General features: G+C 49.5%; 1 protein-coding gene across 1 annotated transcript in view; it reads right to left on the bottom strand.

Annotated features, from left to right (window-relative positions):
* EIF3F (eukaryotic translation initiation factor 3 subunit F) overlaps positions 1-12,464 on the bottom strand; it is a 144,407-nt gene that overhangs the window by 61,764 nt on the left and 70,179 nt on the right. The window contains exon 4 of the mRNA XM_086945046.1: positions 11,841-11,978. Coding sequence (XP_086801172.1) covers positions 11,841-11,978 — 138 coding nt within the window. The remainder of the gene's footprint in view (positions 1-11,840; positions 11,979-12,464) is intronic.

Genomic DNA, 12,464 nt, shown 5'->3' with positions numbered 1-12,464 from the left:
TCTGGCACGTTATAAATTCCACTTTTTTGAAAGACAAGAAGGCACCATGATTGGAGGCGGTTTTTACCGAAGCGGAGAAGGTGGCACACTTTTCAAAAATGTACTCCAATCAGAGTCTAGTTGCCAGAGCAGGAGGGCTCCCTCTTAACTCTCTCAATGGAACCAAAAACGAATCTTAGGTTCTCCCTTGAATAAGTTAATAGGGCTCTTATGCGCAGTAAGGGCAACAAGGCTCCCAGCCAGGACGGAATTCCGGTTGACCTTTATAAAGAGAATGCTTTATTATGAGGGCCTATTTTAACTGTCGCGCATAGAACACTTTGTAGCGTGGGGCCTTGGAATGCTTGGCTGGATTCTTTACTTGCCCAATTTACAAAAAAAGGTGATCGTGAAAATCCCTAATGCTACCACACAATCTCCTTGCTGGACTCTATGGTAAAGGTCGTGGGCAGAATCATACTGGACAGATTGGAGAAGTGGAGAGGGAGTACAGAGATACTTTCAGCCACTCAATATGTTTTCCGCAAAGGCTTAGGGACGATTGAGCAGTGTTTAAATTTCAATGTGCTAATTGGCAAATATAGACTGGGTAAGAAAGGTATCTGTTCCTGGCTTTTGAAGACCTAGTGCGTTGGACGGAATTATCCATGTCAAATTATGGTCTATTTTAGAGGAGTTAGGGGGGCGTGGCTTGGACGCCGATCGGGATGGCGGCGTGAGCTTGCAGCTCCGCGCAGGGTTCCGCTATTTCTCCTGAAAACTACACCTGGGGAGACCCCTGGTCGGCGCAACTGTCCTGTGAGGTGTTGGGGAAACACTGGAGAGCGGCTGAGAGCTCTTTGGGGACCGCTAGTCCCACGGAAACGTTGAAAGACGATGCCCGAGGTGTTGCCCGGAGTGCGAAGAAAATGGCGGCGGTGAGGGTCGATGGTCTCTGAACCAAGACTGAGGAGAACTGGCATTGGCTTGCGAGGTGGCCCGTATCTGTGAGATCGGAGTTACGGGGGCTGCGGGCACAGACCTGAGGAGCGGGGAGCTTGGCGACCAACATTGGACTGGTGTACTGGGTGTACGCACTCGTTTCTACCTTCCCTCCCTCCCCCCCTCCGGATCTGGCGACAGTGGGGCGGATGGCGCTGGAACTCCTGATTCTTAGAGTTGCAGGCACAGAGGAGGCACTCCACCACGATCACTGCTGTTGCGCACGTCCCCCGGGCAGAGGATATCAGGTCCTGGTGAAGATCGGACCGGCCTGGGCAACGACGACAGAGGCACCTAAGATGGCTGCTGCGGGAGGAGCGGCCACCACGGAACAGGGCCGGGAGGATTCGACCGCACTGTCCAGGGTCGATGAGGCCTCCCCGCCGATGCTGGAACAGGAGCAGAGACTGAACCGGCGCCTGGATGCTATTCTGGATGCCATCACCTCGACCAAGGAGGCATTACAGCAGGACATTGCGCAGGTCGCCACGGGTCTGGGTCTCCTGAGGGCGGATCATGACAAGTTAGCGGATAAGGTTAAGGACCATGAGCAGCTGCTCTTAGACCTGAAACCGGCGGTGGTGACCGCGGAACATAAGATCACGGACATCCTGAGCCGGCTGGACACGCTGGAGAGACGAGCGGAGGATGCCGAAAGCCGCAATAGACGGAATAACGTGCGGGTCGTAGGCCTGCCGGAGAGAATTGAAGGGGAGGACGCGGTGGCCTACATGGAGAACTGGTTCCGGACGGTGGTGGCACCGGAGGGTCTCACTTCCTTCTTCACGTTGGAGCGAGCACACAGGGTGCCGGCTCGCCCACCAGCGCTTGGCCGCCCCCCTAGACCGATGGTGGTGAAGCTCCTCCATTATAAAGATCGGGACCTCCTAATCCAGAAAGCTAGGGCCTCGGGTCCGTATGAGGTTGAAAATAGCCGAGTCACGATTTTCCCGGACTATACTCAAGCGGTTCAGAGGAATAGGGCATCCTTCCTGGCGGTGAAAAAGGAGCTGAGAGAGGAGGGCATCCAGTACTCGTTGCTCTTCCCGGCCAAGCTGCGGATAATCATGGATGGGAACACTCAATTTTTTCAAACTCCTGATGAGGCATGGTCATGGTTGGAACTGTATCGCGCTGGCACGGACAGGACTGGCAAAAGTCAGCGAGAAAGGCCTAAACCGCTTCAGGTCCGGAAATCGCAAAGGATTCGCTCCCGCAACAAACTTCAGCGAGCGAAACGGGAGGCTCAAATGGCTGCGGACAAAAGAGGGGCGCTGGCAGCGACGGCGAGCATCACACGGTCGTAACAGGAGAGTGACCTGGCTGGATCGGACTCTGGCGAGGACGGCTGCAGGACTGCAGAGGAATTATCGGAGGCGGAGAGCTCGAAGGGCCCGGTGGTCACCCCACAGACTTCTGACGAGATTTTTCATGGCTGACTCATGTGTGGGACTTGGGACACTGTCTCTCTTGTGGGGAGGTATCCTGTTGGCACTAGATGGGCTGCCAGGTAGGGGGAGGCATCAACATTGCGGGATGGAAGGCGCGGGGCGCGGGCTACGCCTGCCCAGGGTCGGCGATAACTCACCCCCTCGGGGCCCTTAAGGCCTTCTGTGGTGGCGACCACAGGTTAGTCAGATGTGTGTTTTGTTTACGGTTTGGATCGGGGCTGAAACTGGGTTTGTAGGCTCTGTCCTGGGGAGTGGGGTTTGGGGTTTGGGGAGTTTTTCTATGGTTCGTTTGGGGGAGGGCAACTGCTGTGATGTGGGCAATGAATGGCTACACCTGAACTGGAACGTTTTGCGCTGGTATGGGGACGTTACCTAACCTGAAATGCCTAACGTGGAATGTCCGAGGACTGCGAACTATGGTCAAACGCCACAAAGTGCATGCTTATTTGGTGAGGTGGGGGGTCCAGGTTGCCATGTTGCAGGAGACTCATTTAACTAAACAGGAATGCACTGCGCTACAGAAGAGATGGCGAGGTCAGGTCTTTGGTACCACTTACTCCGCGTTTGCTAGAGGGGTACTGATATGGGTACGAGCGGGGGTCCCGTTCCAGGTGTTGAATCAATTGGTGGATCCCGAGGGTAGATATGTGGCGGTGGAGGGACGGTTGTATGGTAGGGATGTGGTTTTATGCTGCGTCTACGCCCCGAATGTTGATCAGGCCCGCTTTTTTGATAGTTTATCCTGCGCACTGGCCTCTTTCTTAGCGGGTCCTGTGATTCTGGGGGGGGACTTTAACTCGATCACAGATGTAGCCTTGGATAGGTCTCACCCACCACTGGTCGATTCCCCGGTACGTAAGCTAGCTGCACACAGGAAGGATTGGCAGGAAAGGTGGGGACTGCTGGATGTGTGGCGGGAACAACACCAGGGTGGTAGGGATTACTCCTTTTATTCCGCCCTCCACGCTCTACATGTTAGGATCGACTCGGTCCTGTGCAGCGGGTCCCTAGCCCCATTGGTCTCCCACACGGAGTACCTGGCCAGGACCATCTCGGATCATAACCCTTTGTTGGTGCACGTCCAATGGCAGCGGGCGCGATCTGCGATCCCAACATGGCGGCTCCGGCCTGACACCCTGGAGGACTCGTGTTTAGTGACGCGATCCAACGGGGCGTAGATCAATATTTTTATGAGAATGAGGGTACAGCAACTTGTAGGTCCACTGAATGGGACGCGATGAAAGTGGTGGTGAGAGGAGTGTGTATGGGTCGGTTTTCGAATGCTCGAATGTCGGTGTTGAATGCGCTTGCCAGTGCGGAGGAGAAGTTGAGGGACCTGGAACGACGCAGGCCGGACCGACCGGACCTACAGGCCCGGTTATTGGAAGCCAAAGAGATGGTGGCTACCGAAACGGAACGGCTGCGGAGCTATGATTACCAACAATATGCTATCAAAGCGCATGCGGAAAGGGATAAGGTAGGCACGTTACTGTCCAGGCTCGCTAATCCTGAACTCAGAGGCTGCCCGGTCTTGAGCATAAAAAATATACTGGGGGAGACGGTTTATTCACAAACGGCGGTGCCGGAATGCTTTCGGGCCTACTATGCTGAGTTATACGAGAGTCAGTCAGGGGCGGAGGCCGGGGAGATCGCTGAATACTTGGAATCGATGCAGCTTCCGGTGCTTGACGATGACGACGCAAAGGATTTGGGTGGACCTGTTAAGCTAGCCGAGATCAGGGCAGCCATTAAACACATGGCGAGGAATAAAACACCCGGGGTAGATGGCCTGCCGATTGAATTTTACCAGAAATATGTTGATAGCTTGGCACCCAGACTACTGATGGTGTATGGGGAGGCTCACAGGCTGGGGAGGCTGCCTGGATCAATGAGGGAGGAGTTGATAGTGCCGCTGCTGAAACCCGGCAGAGAGGCGACTGATGTGAAGTCGTATAGGCCATTGTCCATGTTGACGGTGGACTATAAGATTTTAAGCCGAATCTTGGCCTCCAGGTTGGCCCCGCATATGACCGGGCTAGTGCACAGGGACCAGGCAGGGTTTATCCCCACGAGGAGCACGGCCCTTAATATCCGTCGTCTGATTGGGATTTTAGATGGTGCGACGGAGGTGGACGACGCCCAGGCGGTGTTATCTGTGGATATTGAGAAAGCCTTTGATAGTCTGGAGTGGGCCTATTTGGACGAAGTCCTAGTGAAGTTCGGCATTGGGGAGGGGTTTCGTAGATGGACGAGGGTGTTGTATTCTTCGGCTACGGCGCGAGTACGTCTGGGCACTCTGGTATCTGCGGCTTATCCGGTTGGTAGGGGGACGAGACAGGGGTGTTCCCTCTCCCCGCTTCTGTTTGCACTGGCGATGGAGCCACTGGCGGCGCGCGCCAGGACGGGAGACATGTACGCGGGGATCGATAGAGGCGGGCAGTTACACTACATATCATTGTATGCAGACGATCTGCTGCTATATATGGCGGATACGGAGCGGGCTCTGGAAGGAGCAATGGATATGCTATCTGAGTTCGGTCGGTTGTCGGGCCTCAGGGTTAACTGGACGAAGACTTGTGTCTTTCCGCTCAGGGCGGACACGCCCTGTCCCTCTCGCGATGTAGGGGTGGTCTGGGAGCCATCTTGCTTTACCTATTTGGGCGTCCGAATCTACCACGAGGTCGCGGACTTATTAGAGGGCAATATTGGGCGGTGCATACGGGCGCTGAGAGGCTGCATGTCCTTTTGGGCCTCCCTCCCTTTGTCAGTGTTGGGTAGGATAGCTCTGCTGAAGATGGTGGCGCTCCCACGGCTCTTGTATTACTTTCGCACGCTGCCCATTTGGATTCCTCAGAGGATCTTTAGGGACCTGCGGACGATGGTCATCGATTTCCTTTGGGGGCATGGTCGCCGTAGAGTAGCACTGAACACGTTGCTTCGTCCCAAGCTTGAGGGGGGGATGGCGGTCCCTGACTTTGAGATGTATTACTTGGCCGCGCAGCTTCAGGTACTCACACAGCATGTGACTAGGGTGTTCAGAGGGCCTGAGCATGACCGAGAACAGGGTATACAGCGCCATGTCCTGGCCTACATTATCATGCAGCAGAAACTGGAGTTGCGAGGCCTCACCATGGAGGAGAAGACGCTCAGGTTATGTTGGCAGAGGAGTCTGAGGAGAGCGAAGGCGTCCCAACCGTATGCCCCAGAGATACCTATAGGCATGCTGACTGCGCTGCCGCATGGGGGCGATTGGTCTCCATTACTGGAATGGGAAGAGCTAGGACTGCAGGTGGTGGGGGATCTGTATATTGACGGGACGCTGGTCCCCTTCCAGACGTTGCAAGAACAGTTTGGGCTGCCAGAGGTGAGCTTCCTCTTGCATGCGGCCGTGGTGGCGGCCGTGCAGAAGCACTGGAGAGGGGGGGTAATTGAACCGGAAACGACCATGGCTTGCCAGTATGTAGTGATGGCCGCTGGCACCTTTAAAGCGGTGACCCGCCTCCATAATAGGATGTTGCATGAGGGGCTGGACCCGCTCCTGGGCCTGAAAGTGAAATGGGAAGTTAGCATAGGCAGGCCCATCCCGGACACGGTGTGGGGTCATAACCTTAAGCGTACGTGGAAGGGCACAAGGAACGCACGCTTTCAGCAGGTACATTTTTATGTGTTGCATAGGGCCTACCTGACCCCGGAGAAGATCAAACGGTATTTCCAGGTGCAGGAGGCGAGGTGTCCGAGATGCTTGGCGTTGGAGGCGGATTTGGATCATCTGTTATGGGGCTGCCCGAAACTGGAGGCTTACTGGGCGGAGGTTGGGGAACTCCTAAATGTAGTGACCGACAGGGAGGTGGAGTTTGATATGGCGGCGTGCTTGTTGCTCTGGTTCCCGCACACAAAAAATACTAAGGTGACAAGTAAATTTATTGACCTGGGGCTGATACTGGCGCAGAGGGAGATCACCTGGCACTGGAAGTCCAGGGAGGGACCGTCTGTGAGGAGGTGGACGAATGAATTGCTGAGGTGGTCTGATTGAGAGAGTGTGCTCCGTATGAGACAAGCAGTCAAGCTCGACAATGAAAAGAGCCTAGAATCAGCGCGCGCGTGGGAGTTGATAGTGCAGGCTTTGCGTGATTCCCTGGTGGACGATGAGGGCTGAATTGATAGTGCATAAGGACTCCATGAGGCTTACGAGTGAGGGAGGTATTAGTAGATCTGTAGCGGGACCCATTATGGCGTTAGGAAAATGGTCCACATCATTAGCGGTTGCTGGGAGGGGAGGGGGGTTGTTTCGGGGTTTTTGGGGGGCGGGTTGGGCACTGGGATCCAGGTTGGGAAGCGGAGGTAGTCCCGGGCCAGTAGCTGTCCTAACGGGGCTGGTGGGATTGTTTAGATGGCGGTGCAGGGGCAGGGACACGTGGCACTGTTATGTTAGGGCCCACCACTGGAGGGACTTGAGGGTGGGATCGCAATATCGCCATGTGGCCTGACTGTTGGAATATGCTGGACAGTGTTGGGGGGGGGGGGGGGGGGGGGGGGGTAGGTGTTAGGGGGGTAAAATGCAGAAACATGAAGAGATTATCGACCAAATGTCCCTCAGGGATGCCCACCATGATGTTCTTGCTGGAAGTATGGAACATTGCGCCGCCCGGCCCCCGGGATACGGGCTGAATGGCTGTGTATGATATATGCTTACTCGATCCATGCGGGGGGACACCATGAGTGTGCTGGTTGATTTATTTATTTATTTATTTTGGAATTTTGTAAAGCGCATGGTTACGCGCTCCGGCGTGTCCCCGCGCTGAGAGAGAGCCTGTAAGAGGGATAGGATATTGTATGCAATGGTTTCTAATTCTGCAATAAAAACAAATTTAAAAAAATATATATATATTTTAGAGGAGTTAGGAATAGGCCCCTCCCTAATCATCTTTTTAAGGGATCTGTACTCAGGAGGTAGAGGCACAGTGCATTATAGACTGAAGGGCAAATGCACGCCATCATTCGCTGCGGAGAGAGTGGTGAGGCAGGGATGTGTCCATGTCCCTTTTTTGTTTACCCTATATATGAATAATCTGGTTAACGATTTGGTTAAAGGGTGCAAGGACCGCCCCCAAATTGGATGACACCTAGTTCTAGCGGTCCTCTTCGTAGACCATGCAGTGCTTATGGTCCGCACCACCATAGGTCTACAACGCTTATTGATCTCATCTACAGAGTTTATGCAGGACCCGGGTTTAACAACTAATCTGACTAAGGCATTTGTAAAGAAGTGTGGGAAGGGTACGGTGAGATGTCGAGATCCATCTGTTAGCAACACCAAGCTAAGTTTTACCCCATCATCTTCACATCTGGGGGTTATGTTCAAACTCTGTAACAAACAGACAGTGAAACGTTAACATTAGGCAAGTCCAAGTGTGTTTCTACGGCACTGTATGGGGCCGAGCTGTGGGGACTCAGTTATTGGTACCCTCCAAAATGTGGAAACCCCCCATTTAGATCTTTACTGGCAGTACCCCACAGCTGTCCGTCCAAAGTCTGCCACTCAGAACTGGGGATGTCATTCTTGGTTTACTAATTATTTGTGTAGAGTTCTACAGTCCTGGGAAAAAATTGATTAGATAGAATGATTTTACGACAGTGAGATTTGTTTACTACAAAATGTATACTTTTGTGAATTCCGATGCAATCGAATAAAGTTGGTTTTGATGTGACTAGATTACTCCCTAACAGGTCTCAACTAAAATGACACTTCCTTATTCACATATACTACTGAATGCCAACACCTACTTTGAATGGAACTAAGACCGACAAGGTCATGTTTAGTGTGACAGGCCAGAAATCAATCCCACTGAGATGTTCAGTGAAACTAGTGAGTCCACTACCTACAACCACAAAGGGCACAAAAACCAGGGTCAACTGTTTTCCATCAAATCCAACAATATGATCAAGCGTGTCATTCCTCTAAAAGTTCCTCTATTGAATCAAGTACACACAACATGTGGAACTAACAAGATCATTGGCAGTGGTACAGATTACTTAAATATCGTGGGTCGACTTCCAAAAACCTGACCATAAATCAGAAGAAGAATCTTAAAGCTTGTGCATAAATGGCCAAATAAAACCAGAGTTTAACACACTTCACTGGTTGCTGATTCGAGAGCGAATCAAGGTTAAATTCCTTGTATTGTACACAAAAGGTTATTATGCTAAACTTATGGATGTCTACAAAACCTTGCCCCCCCCCCACTACACCTCAACCAGGAATCTACAGCCAGATACATCACATTTCATTACCCACCAACCTTCATTAGACTAAAACAGAGGCAAAACTCTAGTTATGCAGGGCCAAAAGATGTGAAGTAACTGAAGCAGAAGGTAGAATGCAACTATCTGCATCTTCAAAATAAATGTAAAAAAGCTAATGAAGGCAGGGGTATTCAGACTGACTTTTGACAAGATGCTCTAAGGAATATCACATATCTGTGACCTGTAAATGACTGGATTCTTGCTTCAGCACTATCTTGCACAGGTCACTGAAGTAAAAGGCGATAGGAGCTCTTTATAACCCTCCCAACCCCCCCTACAAAATCAATAAATATTTCATATTAACACAATAAGACCAAGTTTATAGTGATTCACAAAAAGTGCAGAAAGAGCGGCTTTGGTTTTTACAAGGTACCACTACCCAATGCTATCTTTTTTGCAATAATTTTACTTACAAATGAGATTTGCAAAATACCCACACTTTTTTAGCAAAAATTGTATCTTAAATGTAATCAATTGTTCTAGCCACAATGGATGTCAGGAAAATCAAAATCAGGAATAGAATTGTGCATTACTCCAACATACACAGGAAAATGAACCATCAGAGATGCATGCATTAAAGGCTCAATAACACTTCTACTGTGTTCTTTGATCCACACAGCAGAAGCAGGAAGCCAGTAAAAAATATGGGCATGTGTGAACGGGACCAGCGCTAGGTGACAACCTTGTGATGGAGTTGTTTGCCCAAATCATACTGCAAGAATACAAAAGACAAGGTAGGTGTACAAAAACCTACAGCTCTAATGTGTGAAAAAAGGTTTACTTTAAATAAAGATGACAAGTGACACTACTGGTGTATTGAAATTTCTAACCCCCAAAACAATTAACTAAATCTATTTGGCCATCTTTTTTACCACTAAGGTTGCAGATATTTACGCTTCATTTGAAGATGATATCAGAACTGAACATAGAGGTGACAGCAGGAAAGAAGTACTGTCGCACCCTAATCCTGACTCCTTCCCATGTTTTTCACCTGCCTCACATCAGGATGTGATTAAAATCATCTCCACTATTATATCAGGCTCTCCCTTGGACCCCTGTCCTCCGTCTGTGATGCAGAAGCTCACAGAAGTGATTTCCCTCCCTTTGATGGGAATCTGCAATAATACATTCCTAACAGGCCAATTTCCTAGTATATGGAAGAAGGCTGTTATTAAACCCCTTTTAAAAAAACCTTCCTTAGATCCTACTGCCGTCGCAAGTTATAGACCGATTGCGTGCCTGCCCTTTCCTGCCAAAGTATGCGAATATCTGATGAATAGGCAGCTCTCAGAGTTCGTCGAGACTCACCAACTTCTCGACGAAACGCAGTTTGGGTTCAGGAAAGGGCACGGAACAGAGACTGCCTTGATAAAGGCCTCTGATGAGATCAGGACGATCATGGATCAAGGAGGGGCGGCTGTCCTTATCCTTTTGGATCGGTCAGCAGCCTTTGACACGGTCGACCATGTCACTCTTGTCGACCGTGTCACAGCTCTGGGGATCAATGGTCGGGCCAAGGATCTTATTTCATCTTTCCTGGCAAACCGTACCCAGACAGTAAGGCTCGGAGACTTTTATTCTCCCATCTCTGCACTCCCTTGTGGAGTCCCACAAGGCTCCTCGCTAAGTCCTATGCTTTTCAACATCTATGTAGCGGACTTAGCGAGGATAATAAAGGCCTATGGGATACAGCTAACATCGTATGCAGATGATACCCAGCTGGTGCTGGGTATCCATAAGGATGGCCCTACTGTAGCAGCCAACTTCCAGAAAGCTATGCTCGAGGTCAGTACTTGGATGGCCTTGAATTGCCTCAGGCTTAACTCGGACAAGACCGAGATTATGACCTTTGGAAAACTCTCCCCTGAATGGTCTCTCGGTTGGTGGCCAGAAAAGCTTGGCCATCCACCTGTCCCAGTGGAAAAAGCCAGAAATCTGGGAGTGATTTTTGACAACAAGCTGGTTTTTGACCTCCATATTAATAAGGTTGTGTCATCTTCATTTTTCATTTTGAAAAAGATTAAGAAGTTGCTACCTTACCTCCCTCTGTCAGCTGGGAAGACTCTGGTTTCTACCTTAGTCTTCTCAAAAATAGATTACGGGAACGCTCTCTTCCTCTATACTCAGAAGCGTGTCATAACGAAGCTGCAATCTATTCAGAACGCGGCTGCCAGGATTCTTCTTAACATCCCTCGCCGCAAATCTACCACTCTTGGTATTCGTCAGCTTCATTGGCTGAGAGTTGAGAGCCGCGTTAAATTCAAGGCCCTCTGTATTGCTTATAAGGCCATACATGGCACAGGACCCAGGTTCCTGATCGAAGCCTTTCAGCTCTATACCCCCAGAAGGCAATTAAGATCGGCCAATACCAGTCTCCTGCCGGTGCCACGTACAAGATCAGTCACCTGGGGCGACAGGCGTTTTCTCGTGGCCACTCCAAAACTTTGGAACCTCTTGCCAATTGCCATTAAAGCCGCTCCGAATCTGATTAGTTTTCGTAGGCTTTTGAAAACATGGTTGTTTAACCAGTGAGAAGACGGTAGGATGATGAACTTTAGTTGCTCCTCAGCGCCGAGACACCTTCGGGTATTTGTCGCGCTATAAAAGTTGCGTAAATAAATAAATAAATAAATATTACCAAGTGGAGACTGGAAAGGATGTATTTGAAAGTGTGACAATACCATGTTGAGTGCAACAATGTATATATGTTCTGGACACAATGAGGAATATATGATTTATATTGAGGGTATTTTAAGTTGACAATTTATAGTGCTCTGAGGAAGCGATTTTCTAAGTCCGCAAAAAAACAAGTGTCCACATTGGTTCTTATATCGTCACCTTTAAATCAAATTATGTTCAAGACTTCTCATCCTTAAAAGGACTGGAAGAAAATCATCAATACATTTGGCAGCACATTCTACATAAACAGTAGTGACACTGGAAACCTTTTAATTAGGTAACAAACCACTGAGATCTCTTTAGAAACTGATGTTGTGAAGCAGCTAACTAGTCTTTCAATATTAGAGTTACTGGTGACGGTAGCATCCACTCCTTGTTTCTACCATCAAATCCATTACCCCACCCAGCAACATCCTGAATATTTACCTGATGTAAGCATCAATGCCCATGTGTCCAGCCTGCAGGCTTGTGTCCACGGTCATGTGGATAGGGTTATGTGCCTCTCGACTGTAATACTCATGAATTAGTACTGAATGCTCTGTGATATCGTGTCCAGTGGCATACCTACAAAAAACAGACACAGGTAAACCTTAATATTTGAATTTAAACTTTACACATAATTCCCTTAAACAGTTGTATCAGTTAATGGCAAAAACCTGAACCACATTGGATAGAACAGTAGTCCTAGAATGAAGGATTAGGCCTAGGCAAAGTAAAGACTAAGTAGATCAATGTATAAATCTGAAGGCGACCACTGATTGTGCGATTGAGAATCTGTTGACTTCCATAGTTATTGTACAGAATTCAAAGGTATGGTTTCAGAGTTTATATCTTTTGTCCCAATGGATTTGGACCGTCAGCAGATCACTTTCCCACACTTCAATTCAGAATATATTTATCACAGGAAGCCAAATATCCGAGTAACCAATTGGAAAATACAACCATCCCAAGTTAAGAACTAATAGTGGATACAAACTACCTGACAAGCAATATTAACTGGAGTGATTTGTTAGGAGTGGATGATGGGCGAGATCTCGCTAAATGTAAGAG

The sequence above is a fragment of the Lissotriton vulgaris genome, chromosome 12, assembly GCF_964263255.1.
Source record: "Lissotriton vulgaris chromosome 12, aLisVul1.2, whole genome shotgun sequence".
NCBI classification, from domain to species: Eukaryota; Metazoa; Chordata; class Amphibia; order Caudata; family Salamandridae; genus Lissotriton; species Lissotriton vulgaris.
This window is presented reverse-complemented; position numbering and strand designations above follow the sequence as displayed.